General features: G+C 41.9%; 1 protein-coding gene across 2 annotated transcripts in view; it reads left to right on the forward strand.

The window, feature by feature from the left end:
* Positions 1-919: 919 nt before the first annotated feature.
* The window catches only part of LOC143315915 (voltage-gated delayed rectifier potassium channel KCNH8-like), a 29,614-nt gene continuing 8,821 nt past the window's right edge, over positions 920-21,712 (forward strand). Inside the window, exons 1-10 of one of the 2 annotated variants that reach the window (XM_076723479.1) lie at positions 920-1,271; positions 10,773-11,006; positions 11,124-11,255; positions 13,166-13,296; positions 14,008-14,266; positions 15,584-15,741; positions 17,646-17,853; positions 20,307-20,396; positions 20,484-20,684; positions 20,831-21,030. In XM_076723479.1, coding sequence (XP_076579594.1) covers positions 1,196-1,271; positions 10,773-11,006; positions 11,124-11,255; positions 13,166-13,296; positions 14,008-14,266; positions 15,584-15,741; positions 17,646-17,853; positions 20,307-20,396; positions 20,484-20,684; positions 20,831-21,030 — 1,689 coding nt within the window. In that variant the 5' untranslated portion in view covers positions 920-1,195. Of the gene's footprint in view, positions 1,272-10,772; positions 11,007-11,123; positions 11,256-13,165; positions 13,297-14,007; positions 14,267-15,583; positions 15,742-17,645; positions 17,854-20,306; positions 20,685-20,830; positions 21,031-21,712 lie in introns of both variants that reach the window. The other variant, XM_076723478.1, reaches the window with a different exon arrangement.

The following is a 21,712-nucleotide window of genomic DNA, read 5'->3' on the forward strand; positions in this document are numbered from 1 at the left end:
AAAATATGTCACAGCTTTTATTTAGTGTCCAAATTTGTTTAAGTATAATATTAAATTCTCTGTTTTGACACATTGATACATTCAACCAAAAAACAACAACAACAACAAAAAACAGTCCAAAATCAATCAAACCGATATGAAAGAGGGCTGTTAAAGTTAATCCAGCAATACATATCTGTGCAAGATGCCACACACAGGAACAATTAGACACCAAATATCTATTGGTTGGCAGGTGTGCATTACTTCTATTAAAGCCTCTCCATCCACCCATGCACGCCTTCCCAGCTCACATCGGTGCACTGGATTGGTCTTGGAGGCTGTAACACTCAAAGTTGCCAATTAATCTAACATGCATCTGCATGGATTGTGGGAGGAAACTGGAGCCACCAGAGGAAACAGCAGAGGATACATTCAAATTCCACATAGAAAGCTCCCAGTGAGATATTTAATCATTTTCTCCAGTTCACACTGTCAGCCTTGCATAACATTAGTGTGAATTCTACTATAGTGCTGTAGGAATTCAAAATATGATCTTCATCACTGTATTAAGTATATTTCCACATATATATTTCCACAAAGAGATGTTTGGATATTCTGCCCATCCTGACTTAAATATTCATTCTGCAGCTTGAAGTGTGAAACATGACAGAAAGTGCTGGAGATATGAAGTAAAATCCCCAAAAAATACAACATAACACTTTCACTGACCCGCTTGAAACAGGCATTCATTAGAACATCAAAGGTTCAGAGGTGAAGCGAGGCTGGTAGAATTTCAAAGAGGCAGGGAGGCTGGCAGAGGAAACAGGGGGGGAAAGGAAATAGCGAATCGAAAGAGAGAGAGAGAGAGAAAGGCGTTTGTGCAAGAAAGGAACAGAGAAATGTCGAGGGAAGGGGAGGAGGAGAGAGGGATTGCATTGCAGTACACCCGTGCGTAAATGTGACCATCCTTGCCGCGGTCCCTCCATCCCTCCGTCCTCTCTCCTCCAGCTTCCATCCCCTCTCCTCATCCGGGATCACCTGCACGGTGGTCGCTGCTCAGTTTTGGACCGTGGAGTCCCGGGTGTCTCGGCTCGGCGCCCTCCTCCAAGGGTTGGGAGGAGCGCCGGGGACCACGTCCAGGTTCCTGCCGGGCTTCGTGTCCACCGAGAGCCATGGCTCGGAGCGACGGGAGAGACGCGGTTCGACCCGCTCTCGGATGCCGGTGATGCGGGGTCTGATCGCCCCACAAAACACCTTCCTGGATACCATCGCCACTCGTTTCGATGGGACCCGTGAGTGCATTTCTTTGATTGATCCCTAATCCCATAACAGTGTGATGCGCAAGCAGTTTGTTTAGTCAGAATGGCTCATTTGGCTGAAATTGAACAATAACCTATTTGAACTCTGAAGCCCTCCAGAGACCTGCAAAGTGCTTAATGAGCACAAAACACAAACAGACCTTAAGCTGATACTCTGATGAGTGAATGAAAATGAATGAAAGACTAATGTTTGACATATTAAGAATGCATGAAGCGCCTACCTGAGCACCCAGTTAAAGATGAATTAACCATAATGTGCTGGCCCTTTGAGAGCCTGCTGCAAAAATGAATGACACAGTGGAGGCTACTTTGTTCACTGTATGCACAAGAAATGCAAATAGGGTGAAGTCAATCATGGCAATGATTTTTGTTTACATTCAAGAAATGATAATTCCCCCAAAATATTAAACTAAACTCAACACGCGTGGTCGTTATTCCAAAATAGCACAGCTTACTCTTTCTTTTACACCATTTAAATGCACTCTTCCAAAGCACATTTGTGCTTTCCCAACTGTATCTATGGTGATAATATGTTGAGCTGTGATGATTCGCTGTTAATGTATAGTGTTAATTAATGCTATGAGTCAGCGTATTAATTACCATTCAGAGACATTGGTTTGGGTTGGCAAGCTGCAGCCGAGAACTGTCAATCAATACAAAAGGCTGCAGTTCAATAGGATTGAATACATCACGGCCTTTGCTGTCGATTCAGTCTGTGTGTTAGCTGTCATGACCAGGTTAAACCTGCTACAAGAGTTAAACATTACCTTCCAGGGTGTTATTATCCTACCATCTTCCCACTTTCTGTGCAATGTGTACAATTTTTTTTGTGCTGGAATACTTCCAATTTACATGTATCACCTCGCATTGCCAGTGTGTGAATGGATTGTAACGTAATACTTAAAATGACTTTCCCCGGTTTGCCTAAAACAGCCTGTGGACTGATTTCTAAGTAAAGCGCCTCTCTTCTGCTCCTGTACAGCAGCGACAATGTGCAACAATAGCTAACATTATCTTAGAAATCAAGAAATGATCAACACCCACAACACAAAGTTGCCCAGTATACTTGGTTGAAAATCCAGCCCTTGCAGGTTTGTGGTTGAAAGGCATTCATTTTTTATTTAAAACTGGCTCTGAAACATTTCAAACCATTACATCAGCGACCAAAGACAACATAGATCCATTCATAAAATAAAGGTGGCACCTTTACAACCTTTTTTTTTTTTTTCAACTAAAAGCACGACAGGGGTGGATTAAGCCCATGCAAGCCTGTACAGAAATCGCTGTCAATCAATATGCAAACTGCAGTTATTATATTTTAACACTGATACATAACACAGCCATGAAGGCACAAACCAACAGGCAGGACTGAGCAACAGAGAAAATGTGTGAATGGCGGATATACTGTACAAGTACTCAAGGAGGGATCTATCTATTTAGTGAAAGAGTTTTAATATAAATAAATGTAAAATATAAATTACAGTAAATGCAAGGTGCTATGTTTAGATGGTACTGTGGAATAATCAGTCAGTGACTGATATTCAGTGACATCGCTACGTATTTGATGTTTCCTGTATGTCGCCTGGAGGCAAAGTTTCACCAGATAGCATTAATTTAATTAGAATTTTTCATTTTGTGTCAACAGTGATTAGTTCTGCTCTAATCTGAGAGTGGACCAGATTGCACTCGCCTGTATCTGATCAGCCTGGCAGCCCCGCTGTACAGGCGGAGAGTGAGATCCATCAGATACAGGACTCTTTTGGTTGAACGGAGATTTCGTTCACTTCATCAAAATTTGAAGAGTTTTTCTCCATTTGCAACACAAAGTAACAGTAGCCCAACCTTATCTCAGAACTCATGAGAGAATCTAATAATCATTAGCTCCAGAAAGTGTGCTTGACTTTCTGCTCAGAATGCCTACGAGGATCACATGGCTCAGAGCAGCAACCCCCACACCCTGTAATCCCACAGTAGCCCCGACAAGATTCCCCAAGTAGATGGTCCATAAAACACATAATGCACATGCAAACTCCCATAAGCCCTCCAGTGTGTATCATCTCAAGAGTAAAGAGCTGATCCCCCGTTGCACAACCGGGATTGAAGACACTCTGTCGTTCTTGAAGCTTTCCAGGAAGTCTGATCAATGTCCCTTTTATCACTTTTTTTATAAAAAAGGGGATCGCTGTGTCACTTTGCCGGTCCGCAGGCACACTCGTCCTCTTCATGATGCTGGAAAAGCTTGTCAGCCAAGACAGCCCAACAGCATCTCGAGCCTCCAGGATCTTATTTACCCACACTGTAATGCGTTTTAGCATTTCAGCGACCTACGCATCACTGACATGAGTCTGCTTGCTGTGCCTCCTCCAACAAGGATGCATTAGTTGGGTTCAAGAGATCCTTTAAGTGTTCTTTGACGAGGTCAGCTGGTCATGGATGATTTGTTGATTCTGTCATATGCCTGTTTGTATGCTAGTATGAAGTATTATTGTCACTGGGGCTGCAGCAGCTCAGCACAGACAACAGAGTGTGTCTCCAACTAAATTTTGATAAATGGACTGTATTTGTATCGCGCTTTTCTAGTCTGAAGACCATTCAAAGCGCTTTTACGACTGAAGTCTGCATTCACCCGCACCCGTTTGCACACACATTCATACAGTAGCTAAGGTGCTGCTCATTATGAGTGTTATACATTCGCACACCGATGGCACAGCATCGGGGGCGGTTTTGGGGTTCAGTATAAGGATACTTCGGCATGTGGACTCCGAGGCCAGGAATCGAACCACCGACCTTCTGATAGGTGGACAACTGCTCTACCTCCTGAGCCACAGCCGCCCCCACAGCTTTTCTTCTCTATTACTCATAATCTGAACCAGTGAATGAAACACCAGGTATAAAGAGGTGAATGATGACATGTGATCACCAGCACTTCCCCCTCCATTTGGACAACCTTGTGTGAGAAGTCTGGAATAATGCTCGGGTCGAGCTCTTCATTCATGAATACACTCTTGCTCACAGTAGGGGAATTTTAATGAGGAGCATCTCCACTCAGATAACTGTACAACTGCACTGTGCTGTCGATGGGGTGCTGCCAAGGAAGTGTGTGCACGTCGAGGGGAGGGATTGAAAAAAGCTTTGTTTTAGTTAAGAGTCGAGCAGAACAGTATTTCCAAGTCTGAAGCTGGGACCTTCCGTCTCTGCTATACAACATTAATGCAGCACGATAATCAAGGAGACTCCAGGGAATTCTCTCTCGTTTTTTTTTTCCTACATCGCAGGAGAAAGCTTCAGATGGACTCCATTAACCCAGAGATATCGCTGTACAATATATGCATACTTAGAAGAGCAAAGGCTACAGATTTCAGATTATTATTGCAAAATCAGTTGGCCAGCTTCGCCCAGCCTGAAATAGGATTGCCATGAAATGAATGAAACCATCTCCTCAGCTGTGCTAAGTGATAACTGATGTCTCCTCCTTCATTCATGGGACAATCTACAGTATTCACATGTGAACCAACAATTTCCTTGTTTAGTTGATAAATTAGTTCAATCATTAATCAGTTCTGAAAAATGACATCTGATTTTGAGTCAGAGCTTTATAGGATGCAGATACTTGTTAGAAGAACACAGATTAATGGCATATAATTTATTTATGTTGATGGTACACGTGCACATACTGTATTTGTGGGCTTGGGCACATTTTCGTTCTTTAGTAGGACAAAAAATTCTGTAAAAGTGAGCAAATGAGACAGAGCAGTGACTTCAGAGTGACAGATTCTTGTGCTTTACTTAGGGGAGTTATGGCAAAAGCTGTGGGCTTATCAAGTTTGGAAGTTGATGCAGATTGAAAATGTGTTTTCTGTCAAGGTTTAGGAAACACATCAGAGCGACGGTTTAACAAATAAATCCTGCATGCAAGAATCATCTGGCTGCCAGCGTTCATCTCCGTATTGTTTGCCAGCTCTCTATTTCATGCCTTTGGAAAGGAATCTTACATGTCATTTTATTCTCAACCATTGTCAATTGATTCGATATTATAATGAATGATAGATGGCAGTGAATTATTATAACTCCATTGGCATGATAATAAAACAAATTTGACAGCAAAGTGACATGTCAGACCGAGAATGTTAAAGTAAGTGATGATGTTACACCAACTTAAGCCTTATAAGAAGCACCATTAGGCTGTGGTAATTAATCACATTAGCATGCTAACATGCTCATAATGACAGTATAAATATGCTAATGTTAAGAAAGTTTCCCATGTTCACCACCTTTTTTACCTTGTTAGGATGCAAATGTTGGCTAATTAGCACTAAACACAAAGCAGCACAGCAGAGGTTGGTGGGAATGCCGTTGCTTTGCAGGCAGTACTGGACAATGAGCAGAATATCAGTGTGTGCACTGGATTTTATGGCAATCCATTCAATACTTAGAAGCAGTACACCACAAATTCCCTACTAGAGGAAAACTCTGATGATCACCAAAGTACATTTGTACATTCATTAGGATTAGGTTAGTGAGGTTTGGGTCTCAGCACCAGAGGAAATTGTAATAATGTAATAATTGGATTTCCACACACAAGTCCAGATAGTCAATGCTTTTGTTGTTCAGTAGCAGAGGAGCTGCAAAGTAGCTGCAATCTATGTAGGAAATTCATCCACCACCATCATGATTGACTCAATGGCAGCTGTGCAAAAAAGCTTGTCACACTATTCAATGAAGTCATGCATTAATTATAACAGAAAGAAATATTTTTATGTGTGTATGTGAACAGCTGCAGTATTCATTTTACAAGCTGTTGTATACAGTTTATCTGTCAGTGACAGACCTGTCTTCATGAAGTTTTGCATTATTTATTTTAATCTGGCTAATTTTGCAGAGAACACAGAACCCCAGAGGAATTTTTGAAGCATCACAAGCTGAGAATCAGTTTCCAATAAACAGATTTTTGGTGCTTTGATTGGACTTGTATCAGCTATGGCCAAATGTACAGTACGTTAGCCTTCAGGGAACGAATGCAAGTCAACACAGTGTCCTTAAAAAACACTGTACACGAGGCATGTGTGTGGTTTGGTTTATATTGTGTGCGGTGGGGAATGCACTGTGGCAGGCTGTCGCAGTCAGTGTTATCAGTATCAGGGTTTATCAGGGTTCCCTAAGCTGCTCAGAGGCTGAATCTGAGTGGTTTTGGAGTTCAGCTCGCAAGTTATTACACCTGGATTGTGGTGTGGATGTGACAAGCCTGCCTAGTGCCTCGGGAATGTGCAGAAAATGAATACAACAAAAGAAAATAGGATCACAGCACAAGGCCAGAATAGAAGGAAAATGATGGAGCACAGGAGTTGCGAGTAGAAATGAGCTGTGTTCACCGGCAGCATCAGTGGCTGCACAATGCAGCGCCCACAAATTAATTACCAACAAGAAAGACTGAAATGGCCGAGCCTGCAGCTGGAATTGTTTACCGCAGGTCATGTACAAGATTTAATGTAGATTCAATGTTGAATGATATGAAAGTTTTACAGTGGTCTGCTTGGAAAAAGGTCTACAAAGGGCAGAAATGCACCATGGTTAGATGATGAGCTGAGATCTGTTGCAGTTCTGTAAATGATAGTAAGAAAATAAGACTTTGAATGAAATAATGTGGAACAAGTCAAGCAATTCCCAAAGATATGTGGCCATGAAAGTTGGATAATTTGAGATCTTGCATGAAATTGGATGCATGTATATGCAACTTAACTGGCAACAGTGGTAACAGCGTCATGGCTGATAAAACATGTTGTTTTACATTTGGTATAATTAGCCAGGATAAACTTAGGAGATGTTACCATGACCATCTTCTGTCATGAGTGATGTTATTTGGTCACTTGTTCTGTTCAGTGCTGCTGAAAAATATCTAAAAAAAGCTTCATTGTCCTGAATAGAGCGACTAGATTATTAGCTCTGTTCTTACTGTGCTGACTTCTGTGAGACGTATCCTGGCTAACTGTGGAGGCTAAAATAAGGCTCCTTTTCTTTAACATTCTTCTGAAGGCTCAAATGTAAGAGGTCCAGTAAAAGCTTCCATTTGTGCCTTATGAAAGCACAACCCTTGTTTTTTTTAGGCACAATGGACTCACTTCTGTTAAATATTAATATATTCCCTCTACCAGTTAATCATCTCCAAAGTACAGGCCTACTTTATTTTCTGAGAGAAGTGATTCATCAAATCCTTTTATATTTTGTCACGCTCCTCAAAATCGCCGACTGCATCATTCTTATGTTCGAAACCGCGGACGGCCTCCCTCCTCTGCTGCCTCACAGTGCAGCAGCTTGAATGATCAGTTGCTATTACAGCCATTTCTACATTCATTTAACACACCTGGTAAAACTGACAACAAGGAGACGACACCGCTGTTGCTGTTGTCACTACAAATCCATCTGGTGATATATGAGTAAGGAGGCCTCGCACTTGTTGCAGTCCCACAGTCTGTTGTTCTTGCAAGAAGCTGAACAGCAAGAAGCAGCTTGACAAAATGCGCTGCTGACGTGTTGACCTTCGCTGTGGACATGTGACACTTTGGTGTATGACTGCAAAATAATCCTCAAAAAGCCTTTTTATCAAGCCCAGACAGAAGCATAAACATCCTGCTGGCCATGATGGATCGAGCAGTGGCAACACTGTTTGAGTGCCATTTGCTTGTTCATCCTGTTTGTTCCTGGATGGCAGGTCATAAAACAACAGAGACTCACCCTAACCCTCACAATCTTATTACCCACAGCTCATGCCCATAGGTGAAATAGATGGACAGGTAGATCTAGAGCATTGCCTTCAGCCTAATTCATAGAAGATCAATACTAATCTGGAAATGGCTGAACAGCTTGCCAGGGTCCGTGTAAAGGTAGTAAAATCCACCAACTCGCACCTCAAAAGGTCACTAATTTATATGTTCTTATTAATTGAATCCATAGATCGGAGGGTTATGTGCATTATAAGCGTCCATATTTTTCCCAAAATGTTAAACCATTCCTAGGATTTGAAAAGAAGAGAAATTATCTTTGTCAGAAAGGTGGGAAAATATGGCAGAGTGGGGAGAGTTGACAGGTCTGAGTCATTGTTTTTTAGTTATTGAGTGTTTTTTGAAATACTTCTTTGCTCGCTTAAAACTGTGAGTCAGCTAATTTGTGCTAAAAAAAAAAAAAAAAAAAAAAAAAAATTCAGCCGTTAAGCCCACCCACTGAGGTTTATCCTGACCAATGAGATTACTTCTGCCTCCAAGAAATCTTGTCAGAGCTACAAATGCAATGAATGTGCGTCAATCTGAAATTGCTCTTCCAGGTTTAATGAGCACTTTAAAAGCGACATGTTGCAGGACGTCTTTCTGCCTGTTGTGTTGTTGTGATGCAGAATTTGTTGTGCTGCTTCAGAGGAAATGTGGACTTCCCATGAGCCTCCTGCACTGTGAGGTAGTTTGTACGTCCTGTCTGAGCGATGCTTCGATGAGGTTTGGCAAGTGCATTTACATTGGACATGCTTTATTAATGCACGAATTATTAAATTTCATTGTCCCCAGTTCATCTTCATGCAATCTCACCCCGTCTGCATCTCCATTCATTCCTCTCTCACTGTCTGTCACTCTCAATCATTTGCTCGGCTCTCTCGCTCTATATTGCTCTCATTCTTCAAAGTGAGCGCTCCAGTCTTCCAGATTCATTTATGTATGAACTTTAATGATCTCAGCAGAATGAATGTCTTGGCTGCGTGAGTCACCTATTGCACCTAATTCACTCTGATATAATTATTCAAGATTGTCTTCATAACTCAGTCAGTCAAACCTTTTGTCAGGCGGCCTGTTTGGACCACAGCCTGGCAGTCTGCTCGCATACATTACACTTACACATATGTTAGGTTATATATTCAATATTTCATTAACAGTTTGAAATTTTGTCAGTAAATCTACACATTGTGGATGTGTGACGTTGTCTGTGGAACCCAAAGAGCACTGACCTCTGACTGATTGATATGATTGTGGTGGATTACTTGGATTACTGCAGTGGCCTTAAATACACCACATGCCATCCATCTTCATGCCTTCAGACATGAAATGGTGCTGAAAGAAATTAACTGTTATACTAAAATAAGCCTTCGGGTGTTTTTGTGATTTCATCCTTAGTCATTTTTAATGTATGTAATGACTGCAGTGCATTATTATGTGTTTTCAATCATTTTGCTCATTAATTCATTATTGCTTTGAGGTACCTGTCAGATACTGTATATTACAATTGAAGTTTAAAGTTCAAGTTAACTTTGTTTGTGTTGCCCAATTGTCTAATGTCTGGCGGACAGAGACAGTAAAGACGTGCAAAAATAAAAAAAGATCATTTGAGGGAAAACAACAGCGAGAGTCAAAGAAAAGAAGATGACATGGATATCATTGAAAAGCAGCAGACATGTTAAATTCACCATGAGGAGATCTTTTCAAAGTGAGCCGAGCCACTCTGAAACCTCTCAGAGTGCAGAGGTGAGCGTGAAGTGAGAATGAGCGCAGTGACAAAAGAGAGCATCAAATTTTCATTCTGTTTCCTTTGAATCAACGGGACGTGTTTGTGAAATTGCAGGTGAGTAAGGCATGTCGCGTGAGTGTGACTGCAAAACTGTTCGATGGTTGTCCTTAAACGCGCCACTCACAGCTGCAATATGATCCTCCTGCCAGTTTTGTTTTTATTGTGAATGATTCTTTTGTCACAATTCACACAACCCTCTGCGAGGCTTTGAGGGACCCGATATGTGTTACATCAGAGTTAGTTGTAACAAAATAAAGGCGACTGGCAGCACTGCAGCGTTTTATGCAGATCACAACATGGATGCTATTGCCTTCATTTAAATGCTTACAGGATATATTCATATAAACTTGACACACTTTACACAATAACGATAGCCAGGCAAAAGAATTGCACATGCTGTGTACAACGCTGCAGTAACCATTTCAAATCCCTTTTTTTCTCTGGCAGAGGCAGGATACATAACTACAAATAATGTTGAATTTGCATCTTTACTACAAGCTTTGTTTCAGGAGAATGTTACATCTGTAAATCACAATATAGGGGAGATTGAATTATTTTTTTTCTCGACTAATCACAGCCATAGGTCAGCCTGTACACAGCCTAAGAGGCTGAAACCATGGAAAAAAGTAATCGCAGCACTCACTTTTGCACTCAATTGCAGCAGTGGGGCTGTGAAACAGAAAGTCAGCCTGAAATATCCTCACAATCATTGGATAGATTGCCAGATTTGGTCCAGACGCTCATGTTTCCACCTGATGAATTGTAAACCATTAACTTCTCCTCCAATACTTTACCATTTGGTCAAACATCTGTTAAACTAATACCACTCCCATTAGCCTCAGTTGTACCTGTGTACTGCTAGCAAATGTTAGCTTACTGACATGCTAAGCTGTGCTGTTGAACATATTACCTTCCCATCTCTCCTCCATTCAGACAGTAACTTTGTCCTGGGGAACGCTCAGGTCCAGTCCCTCTACCCCATAGTCTACTGCTCCGATGGCTTCTGTGAACTGACGGGTTTCGCCCGTGGCGAGCTGATGCAGAAGAGCTGCATGTGCCACTTCCTGTACGGCAGTGAGACCAGCGACCACCTCACCTCGCAGATGCAGACAGCTCTCGATGAACGTCGGGAGTTCAAGACTGAGATCGTTCTGTACAAGAAGAGTGGTAAGACTGCAGGATGTTGTCAAATTTGATCATGTTTAGGCATAAAAACCAGCAGCATCAGCCAAAAATATATGATCTTTGATTTTGTCTATATCCAAATGTCCATTCTTTTCACAGGCTCCAGGTTCTGGTGTCTGCTCGACATTGTGCCCATAAAGAACGAGAAGAGCGAGGTGGTTCTGTTCCTGGTCTCACATAAGGACATCACAGAAAATAAGGACCTGGACCATGACAATGAATCTGATGCTGGTGAGAGAAAGCATGAAAAAGAAAGAGAGCGAGGCCCTGTCCATTCCCACTATAATTCACATGGAATAATCCAATTGGGGCTTTGCAGCTGGGGCACAAATCTATCAGCAGACATGACTGGTGATACTATGGAAGGGTTTTAGGAACAGTCATCACACGAATAACTCATTCTACGTTCTTTCCAGCAAAGCAGTACATCGTTTGTCGGTTTTACTGTCCAGATTAATTCGGAAGTGGCCATGTTTTCATGTACAGTGGATTGGAAACGCATTGGCTGGTCCCCTCTTCTCCCGGAGTGGGCAGATCATTTTTTCATGTGTTTATTGTGTTTGTTGTGGATGGTAAACGCAGGCCTTGTCCACACATATACAGAAATTTTGCAAAACAAACATTTTCCTCTGTGAAGAGGAGAAACTATATCTGTACGTGTGGACAAGGCCAAATCAAACATGCTTTTCTGCATTGTTTTGCCACTGTGCAACTCTCCCAGGCGCGTCGCATCAGCGAGTCAGAGTCATCACCCTTTTGTGACATCACATCACTAACCAATCAAACTAAAAGACTTCATCAGAACAACTTATTTACTTTATTATGACCCAATTTTGGTCTATAAACATGTATGTTAATCACTGAAAAGTGCTTGATGACCATCACCCTGGTATGTAAGGTTTGTATTCTGCTGTTCAACATCAGAATATAACGCACCCAGAAAAGCACATAGTGTCTTTGTTTCTGCAGCAGCCTTACTTTATAATAAATTTTTAAGGTCAACACTAGGTATTGAGGTATTATTTCCAATAATATGTTGGGTTGAGGGTTTCTAAGATATGAATTCCACGGCTCATAACACATTCAATATGCTAACACGACTCTCAGGAGCGGTCGACACGAGTAACAGTATGGATTCAATAATCTGGATAACAGCCGTGTATCATCCGGCCTCATAAACTTGGCTTGTGGCTGGAATTTCGTAGCTGTAAGAAATAGCAACTAAATAAAACTCTAAATAAAATGTGGAAGAATATTAAAAGTAAAAAGACAATCAAAGCACAAAGGTGATTGTAGAACTTTATGAGTAGCATTAATACAGTCCAGTAAAAATGTGTCCAAAATGGCTACCCAAGGCCAAAGTAAGTTGATCGCTCTTCTTATATATAGTCTATATTTTTTTCAAATAGATGCTTGCAGATGGCTATATCTGGGACTTAGCTGGAAAACAATAACGGCAACACCAGAATTGTCCCTCATCCTGAAGAAAACGCCTGTCGTGTGTGCATACATGTGCGGGTGCATGAAGTATGGTACGCTTAAGGGTAATGGATTCGGGTTTTGAAAATATTGTCACCATAAGGAACATGCTGGCGTGAATCAGTAACAATGGCTCTCAAAGCTTCTGTTTTCTCTGCATTGGGTTTTTATGTCCCCTGGCATTGTCCTCTCATGATTGTACATAATTTAATTCAATAAAGACTAACTGAAGAGGACAAAAAGCTCTCTGAGCAAAACAAAAGAGGGTTCAATGGTTTAATAAAAGTGGACAGTGCCAGCTGGCCTTTCCCTCAGAGGTCGACGTTGTCAGCATTGGTCATCATCTAAAATTTGCATATCAAAGTTGTCACAAAACATTGTGCAGTTTTACTTTAGTCACAGATGAATTCACTGATTGCAGGGATTTGCCACAAAATTTTGTGATTATAAATGTGGCCTGGCTCCACAAACATGAAACTCTTATTGCTCTTCAATGTGACTTTCTCACTTGGATGCAGAATTCTGTATATGGTAACTTGGAGCACTTAAATGCTAAATGCTCACACATCTTATTAAGATCCAAGTTTGTTAACCACAGATGTGGACAATGCTAGTTTTTGCCACATGTGCATGTCTCTCTAGTTTTGTGTCCTTGTCTTCAGATGAGATCCACCAGGTCACCCGCCCTCCAGGCTTCAACATGGAGCGCCGCCGCAGTCGGGCCGTCCTATACCAGCTGTCTGGACACCTACAGAAACAGGACAAAACCAAGAGCAAGCTGAAGATCAACAATGTGAGACATGTCTTTGGTATCTTCTGTCCCACAGGAGGAGTATAAAGTGGCTTTAAATGGAAGAACTCAAGCAAAGTACCTCAAAATTGTATTATATGTAGGATTATATGGTGTCTCCAGGTCATTATTGCAGAGTTGCATGTGCTGATAAAGGGACAGTTTGCTTTTCCAGCACTGTTCAGTGGCTTTGTTTGCAACAGCTTGATTTGCATTAATTTCTAAGTTAGTAAGATGAAAATGTGTAAACTCAAGCGACTGGGATGAGACAAATACATTTGCATAAAAGCTCTCATTAGTCATTTGAATTCATTGTGAGCCTGGCTGATCACATATCATGGTTAAGAGTTTTCATCCTCTTGCATCAGCTAAATGTTAACTAGACGCTCAGTTAAATCACCATGGACACATTATATTTTGTCACTACTTACTACATGCAAAACACAGATCAGTGTGGAGTATTGCTGCGCCTTCACAGTCCATGTATTCTTTTTATGTGCCTTTAAGCTGAGACCTTGACCAATACTACACTTCCAGCAGTAGCAGTGTTGATAATAAAATATTCATGCTGGCTGGTACAGACACTTTCAAGATATAGGGCTCCACATGAATCAGAAAACAATCAAGTATTGATGAGCTTATACAAACAAATCAACCATAATATGCATAGTATGTCTTTCTTATTTGTGTTTGTGTGTGTTTTTCCGTATCAAGAGTGTACTCGGAGCCAATGCAAACCCAGTCCCAGAGTACAAGGTGGCAGACATCCAGAAGTCCCGTTTCATCCTCCTTCACTACGGTGCGTTCAAGGCTGGCTGGGATTGGCTGATCCTGTTGGCCACCTTCTACGTCGCCGTCACTGTTCCCTATAACGTGTGCTTCACCGCGGTGGAGATAAGAGAGGATGGCGGCTCGGCAGCGCGTAACCCTCCAAGTGTCAGCGATATCTTGGTGGAGATACTTTTTATCATCGGTAAGGCTGGTTTCACATGTTTTGGATGATTTGGTTTCTGTTTTTGCTGTAGTATTTGTGTTTTCTTATGATGTGAATTTTTAAAGATGGGTCCAAATTATGTACTTTCTTTTTTTTTTTTTTAAGAATTCTTAATAGTTTCCTGAAATAGTTTCAGGGGCTTTGTTGACAATACAGGATGCTCTTATCCTTTAAGTCACGCCTCACATGTTCTTCCACCTCTTCCATTATCAGTTTTAAGGGGCAACTCCTGTCTGCTTTACGTAATCCAATCAAGCAGGTCTGACACCACCCCTTCTCTTTTAATTGGCCATTTAGCTGCACCATAGTCTGCTTCTAACACCTCCTGACAGACCAGCTGTATGAAAGATCTCCACTTCTCTTAATGCCATCTCCCCTCTGGCAACCAAGTCTGCTAATCCCACTCGAGGATGGCTTGTTAGAGGAAATATTTTCACAAAGTGGATCTTATCGTCACAGTGCTGGCCATTGTATCTGTAGGTAAGCCGAGCACGGCATTCACTATTCCAGACCCTCAGCGCTGCGCTGCAAACGGTTTTAGAGCTGAAGATCAGAATCAATTAAAGCTCTGTTTACAGTGTCCTCAGAAACCTTTACATACAAAACAAACATGCAATGATCTATAATTTAGCCATTGTTACATGACTGCAAAGACATCAGTCGGTAATGCGAAGCCTTTGGTTTGGACCTCATCTTTACTCGTGGTTGTTTCGTCATCAGTGTGACTGTGAATTGTTAAAATGCAATTTTGATGTTAGAACTTTATTTTAAAGGTGCAGTCTGATTTTGCTACAGCATCCCAAAGCCCAATAGTCTTGCTAATCACTGGAAACTCAACACAGTTCAGTTTGAAATATTGAGCAGTGAGCTCCTTTTCAAGGAACAGTTTCATTTTTGGGTTGGGCAAAGTTAAATGAGAAGATCAATACTACTCCCATGTCTGTACGGTAAATATGAAACTTAGCTTGGCAGAAAACTTGGAAGCAGGGGAAAGCAGGTAGCTCTGCCACTGGTTGAAGCTGTCTGTTTAGCGGACAGATATGGGAATTCTCATCTTAACTCTCAACAAGAAAGCAAACATGTTCCCAAAATGTCAAACTGTCTCTTTAAGTAACAAATTGAAGGTCCACGTTTCCTCTCCTGCCAAACTGACTAACCACCTAAGATGCATGCTGATGACAGAAGTGTTAAGACTCAAGAGCTGAAGCATTAGCACAACTTAACAGCCTCCAAGTCCACTGAGGACGGAGCGTTTCCAAGCAGCAGTGGTGAGCTCAGTTGTACGTTTCGTGCCAGATATCGTGCTGAACTTCCGAACCACCTACGTGAGCACGTCTGGTCAGGTGGTGTACGAGCCCCGCTCCATCTGCATCCACTACGTCACGTCCTGGCTGTTTGTGGACCTGATCGCTGCCTTGCCCTTTGACCTGCTCTATGCCTTCAATATCAGTGTGGTGGGTCTCACACACACATGCACACACACTGTCCACACATGCAGTGCACTATATATTGCTGTGGAGTGTTGCTGTGTAATGGGAGTGTTGGAAAAGTGCATATAAATCGTACATGTTTCACTGAGCTTGCACTTTTGTGTGTCGTTAGGTGCGATTTATGTTTGTTTATGTGTCTGTGTGCTGCACAGGCAGAGGCTGTATGAGCCCTGTCTGTGGTAATGGATGTCATTCTTGCCTCAGTCGCACTCTCTGGCTTCATTAATGAACACCGAGGTAGACAAACACAGACGCACAAAACCTCTTATGCTAAGATGTGGTAAAAGAAACAAAGGGTTGAGGGATGACGGGAAACTTTTTATTCCACATTTTCTTGAAATCCTGCCCTTCCTGCTCTCAACATTGCTGTAGTGGATTCCAGGAAGGGAAACTGAGGATCTGAGCAAGAAACAAGAGAGTCATTATTAGGTAACTGATAATTAAGCGGATAAATGAGCACGCTGACATCAAATTACGGGCAGAGGCAAGTTGATTAGCCGGATGATGTTGAGTGCAGAGCCTGCCAGCTGCTGAACAGATGCAATGCGATGGATAGTGGATCACCGTGTGACGCAGCAGAGGAATCTGAAGGGTCACAGGATGATTAAACTGAAATACGAACAAGGAAAATGTTTCTCTGGAAAAAAAAAAAAAAAAAAACGTGAATCATTTGTGACATTTTCATTTTTCTTGTGAAATACCAAATTCATTTAGCTGTTCAGGGAGCCCACTTCAAAAACAAACTCATATAGGTAGCTATTTATAAAACTTTACTTTGACATGGAAATGGTCTTATCTCTAAGCAATGTCTAGACTTGATGTAAATGATTGTTCCTCCTCAAAAGCAGTTCGGAGCTTTCATGAACAATGTAATAGGAATCATCAATTTAGTGTAAGCAATTAGCAGACTTACAGTTCTAATGTTTAACGCTGACGTTATGTATGATTCTTCTTTTTCCTCTGAAAGTTTAAGGTCCGACCATTTCTTTTTCATATGAGCCACAGTTCTGCAGCATTAACACACTCCTAAGCTGCATGTTTGGCTTTGTCCATCAACCCATTATTTAGTCCAGTGAATGATACGTGTTGCTGCCATCAGTCTCCTCAACCGAGCAGAAGCACACTGTTGGAAATGTTCAATTTCAATTCAGTGTGGAAGGGAAGAATCATTGGTTGAGCTGCTCACTTCACAAAAACCTACAGCTCCTATGAAGTTAAATATTATCTGTTGGGGTCTCATTTTTTCCATAATATCCACTTACACTTTCTACAAAGAAAAAAATAAATAAAATAAAATAAAAAAATAAAGCACAAGTCCGGCTCTGTTGCTAGAATTTCTTGCGTGTATTAAATATTAACACCACTTGGCCTCCCTCTTCATTTTCAGTGCTTGCCACTAAGCATGCCTCCTCTGTCGAGCTCGGGATGTTTAACCAGTCTTGTGGGAAGCTTCAATATTAAAGGATACTAAAAATTACACTATAAAAAACAGTGATATTTGATTGTTTATCTTTAATTACTGACCTTATGCAGTTTGGTTACATTCTGAGGCTTTTTAGTCATTTTTAGTGATCTGGGATTTGGTTCTCTTCTAGAAGAAAAACTCTGGTTTCGGTCACTTCATGTGTCTACATTAAAATAATAATTAGCTCAAGATGGCTGAGGCAGAATTGTCGATCTGCATGAGTAATTTCTAATTACAAACCTCTCTCGGATCCAGATGAGAAACTAGCTGCTCTAATTTATGTCACGGGAAAAAGTCTCCTGCAGCTATCCAGCACTAACTAATCTAATCTTAATGAGCTTCACTTCTTGTGTTAGATGTCTTCACAGTATAACTTCTAATCCTTGACTCCCCTGTCTCCCAGAACTTTGGGGTCCACCTGCTGAAGACGGTGCGTCTCCTCCGCCTCTTGCGCCTCCTGCAGAAGCTGGATCGTTACTCCCAGTACAGCGCCGTGGTCCTCACCCTGCTCATGTCCACGTTCGCCCTGCTGGCTCATTGGATGGCCTGTGTCTGGTACTTCATTGGACGCAGCGAGATTGAAAGCAACAGCCCCGCCTCCTGGGATATAGGTGTGTGTCTCTGTGGTGAGCAGTCTGTGTGTCGCAGCTTCATTTTAATGATTTGATTTGATGAAAGAGTACAGTGTGGCAATGTTATTAAAGACTGTGATCGTGTAATTGGCATTTTCCAAGATGGTATGAACCCTTGAAGAGGCACTATTTTCTAAAGAGTGAAAGTAGCAATTAAATAATTATAAATAACTCAAACATTGCACAAATTATGGCCAGTATTACTATTGCAGAGTAGTATATGTCAACATGTATATTATACACCCGCTGTAGGCGGCCTGTGGCCTGTAGATTGATTCTTTTATCCTTTTTATGGAGCAGCACCTGTGGTCGTCTCATTCATGCCACTCCTGCAGCACCACTGTCTGTTTGCATGCTCATCAAGTTCCTTAGTTTAGCATAACTATGGAAAAAGACTCAAGCCTCTATAAGAATCCTTGCACACAGGCTTGTCATAAGCAGTCCAGAGCGCCTGCCTCCTTGTCTCCCATTAGACACAACTGCCCTGTCCTGCTCAGTGAGTAAGATAGGACAGAGCACCAACACTGTTTTTGGTTTCATGCGTGCTTGTGAAAACCCATGTGTCTATATTGAGCTTCTTCCTCACAATGCTCGTAAACCACACATTGCAGTGGGAAGAACAAAAGGGGATCCCATGAAGAAGGAGTACTACACAAACCTCAAACCACATGGCCTACTTAGCTCCCCTGAGAGCAGTATGGTGAAGATGTGTCAGTTAAATATATTTAAGATGAGGTATCTTAGAACATTTTGGTTAAGGTTGCAGACAGATCATGGCAATTGTGACAGTCATGTGATTTCATGAAGTGTTCACTTTCAGTCCCGCAAGCAATTGGCCGAAACACTTGTAATTTTGGCATGAAATAAAATAATGTCACTAAACATTGGTGTTTTTAGTCAAATGTTAAATGATCAGCATGCTGACAAGCTCACTGTGAAAATGCTAACATGCTGCTTTAGCAGGTGTGCATTCACCATCTTAATTCACCCAGTTAGCATGCTAACATCTACTAATTAGCAGTAAAACACAGAATACTGAGACTGATGGAACTGTCATTAGTTGTACAGCCAGGAAATCAACAACAACGAATTTACCTTCTTTGGACCTTGAACATCTGCTGCAAAAATTCCTTTATTCACAGGAAATGACAGGAAAAAATCCCAGTACCAGTTAACAATGTTTGACATGTGACCTCTGGGAATTGCTCTGCAAAAATAGTACAACACTTAGTGCTTAACACCAAAGATTGGGACCAAAACTTGCTTGCATACACTCAGCGTGCAGTGTGTGTGTGTGTGCATCCTTTTACTGAGAAAACACTTCTTGCTATGGCCATCTCTCTCTCTCCCCTCCTACTGTGCTCACTGGCACCAAGCAACAACAACAACAACACTGAGGGGTGCATGTGGTGATGGTGTTTATCCTGCTCAAGTGATTTAAATAAGCAACGTGGAAGGAGACAGAAAGAGCAGAGACGAGAGAAAATGGGGGAACAGGATTGGTAGAAAAATATCCAGAAGAGACCTTTACTGATGCACAGATGTAGATGGACACATGGGGCAGCGATGGCTCAGGTGGAAGAGTGGGTTCTCCATCAATTGTAGAGTTGGTAATTAAGCAAAACGTTAACCCTAAATTGCTTCTCATGAGCAGGGCAGTGTTCCACCATTTTTAATGAGTTAATGATTGCGTGTGTGCATTGGTGGAGGCTTTTTGAAAGCGCTTTGTCCTGCTTGAAAAGCGCAGTATCATTGTTATCCATTTACTATTACATACTGCAAGTCACCTGCAGTGCTTTTATTCCTCAGACGGAAATTCATGAAAGTAGCATTTATATCAGAAAAGCAGATTTCCTAGAGGTTGCAATGTTCATGGTGAAAGTGTTGTCCTGAGGGTGGTGGTGCAGGAAAGCTGAGCATTGAGCATGGGGGGAGCATGAATGTGCTCAGTAAATCTGAGATGAGCATTCAGTTTTGAAAAAGATTCCTGCACATGAAATCTGGAAATTCACGTTTAATACAACAAATTGAGTTATTTTATTTATTTATTTATTTTTGTTAAAATAAATCCATTTTATTATTTTCTTTTAGTTTCATTTGAAAGTCTGGCCACCACAGTGTCTGCTTTGCAAAAGTCTGGTCCTTGGACAATTGTAGTGGAGGAGGACCCCTGACTGCTGGGTCTGAAGGGGTTAAACAACTAAGAATCTACAGAGAATAAAAGCACATAAAGAAAATCGTTGCCAAATGATGCCAACACTCAGACAGGTAGACAAATTATCTGCACCATACATAAATGCAATATAAGCTGACACCCTTCCAGCCGTGTTACCATGACCAATGAAACTTACTAGTCAAAGTAATCCAACAAGCATGGATGCAGTCTTATCAAACTTACAAACTCCCCTGAACTGCCCCTCTTCCCCCACCAGGCTGGCTCCATGAACTAGCCAAACGCTTGGGAACGCCATACTTCCTGGCACCACTTACCTCCCTGTTTGGAGTCTCTGATTCGCCGCAAGGTACCGTGACAGCAGGATTGACCAATTACAGCCAGTGGAACATCTCAGGGTTGGAGCCACTGAATGGGGCTGGTTTACTGGTTTCAGGCCAGTGGAACGGCAGCAGGACCAGAGCAAGGACACCGAGCAGCTCAGGGACGACATTGAGCGGCGGGCCATCAGTCAGGAGTTCCTATGTGACGTCACTGTACTTTGCTCTGAGCAGCCTGACCAGTGTGGGCTTCGGCAATGTTTCAGCCAACACGGACTCTGAGAAGATCTTCTCCATATGCACCATGCTGATCGGAGGTGGGTAAAACCCAACACCAAAGCAGTCATACCTTTGACCACAGCTGCCACTTATCCAGCCACTAAAGCTGTTTTAATCACACCAGCTGAGCTTACAGAAGTCTTCATTTGAGATAAGCTTTTCTGGTCTTTTGTCTCCTCTGCAGCATTAATGCATGCTGTGGTGTTCGGTAATGTGACTGCCATCATCCAGAGGATGTACTCACGCCGCTCCCTCTACCACACCCGCACCAAGGACCTGAAGGACTTTATCCGGGTGCACCGGCTGCCCAAGGCCCTTGAGCAACGCATGATGGAATGTTTCCAGACCACCTGGTCTGTCAACAACGGCATCGACGTCAGTGAGGTAGGAGGGACTCACTGCATCAAGAATGAGTGATTAAAGGCCTTTGCCACAAGACAATGTGAACATACAGAACTGTATTAAAGTGAAGCAGTGTTAGTGGAAAGAGCATTGTGCTAAGCTAGGCTAAACATCAAGCTGATATCAGTCTTGAATCTCACCGTTATGTAACTCTAGAAGGCAAACAAGCATTTTTCTGACAATGACTGACTGTTCATTTAATTATCATGGATGGATGTATGACTTCTGTGGCTTGGATTGACCTTGTCAGTTACAATGGGATCAACTGGACTGGCTTCTAAAATTGAAAGTGTAAATCTGGTTCCTTGCCCTCCAAGCAGACGAAAGAAGCAGCTCAAAGTCACTGAGAGGATTTGGGTTTTGTTTTGGGTTCTGTCACGCTGGGGCATCTTAATTTCATGGATTAATGACCTCACAGACACTAAAGTCACTCTTGATGTATTTTACCATGGCTTCAAATCTAAATAATCCTTTTTAAAGAGATGACATGATGGTGAAGAGATGCTAATACTTTGAGGTCGTCACCTACCAAAGATTTCTGCCTTGCTACAGTGGAAAATGAGAAATTTCACGAAAGCTGGTGCATTTACTGTTATGAGAGACATTCGAGAAAATGTAGAAAATGGAAATACATTTCATGCTGGTCATGCATGTATCAGTTGGT

The sequence above is a fragment of the Chaetodon auriga genome, chromosome 23 (assembly GCF_051107435.1).
Source record: "Chaetodon auriga isolate fChaAug3 chromosome 23, fChaAug3.hap1, whole genome shotgun sequence".
NCBI classification, from domain to species: domain Eukaryota; kingdom Metazoa; phylum Chordata; class Actinopteri; order Chaetodontiformes; family Chaetodontidae; genus Chaetodon; species Chaetodon auriga.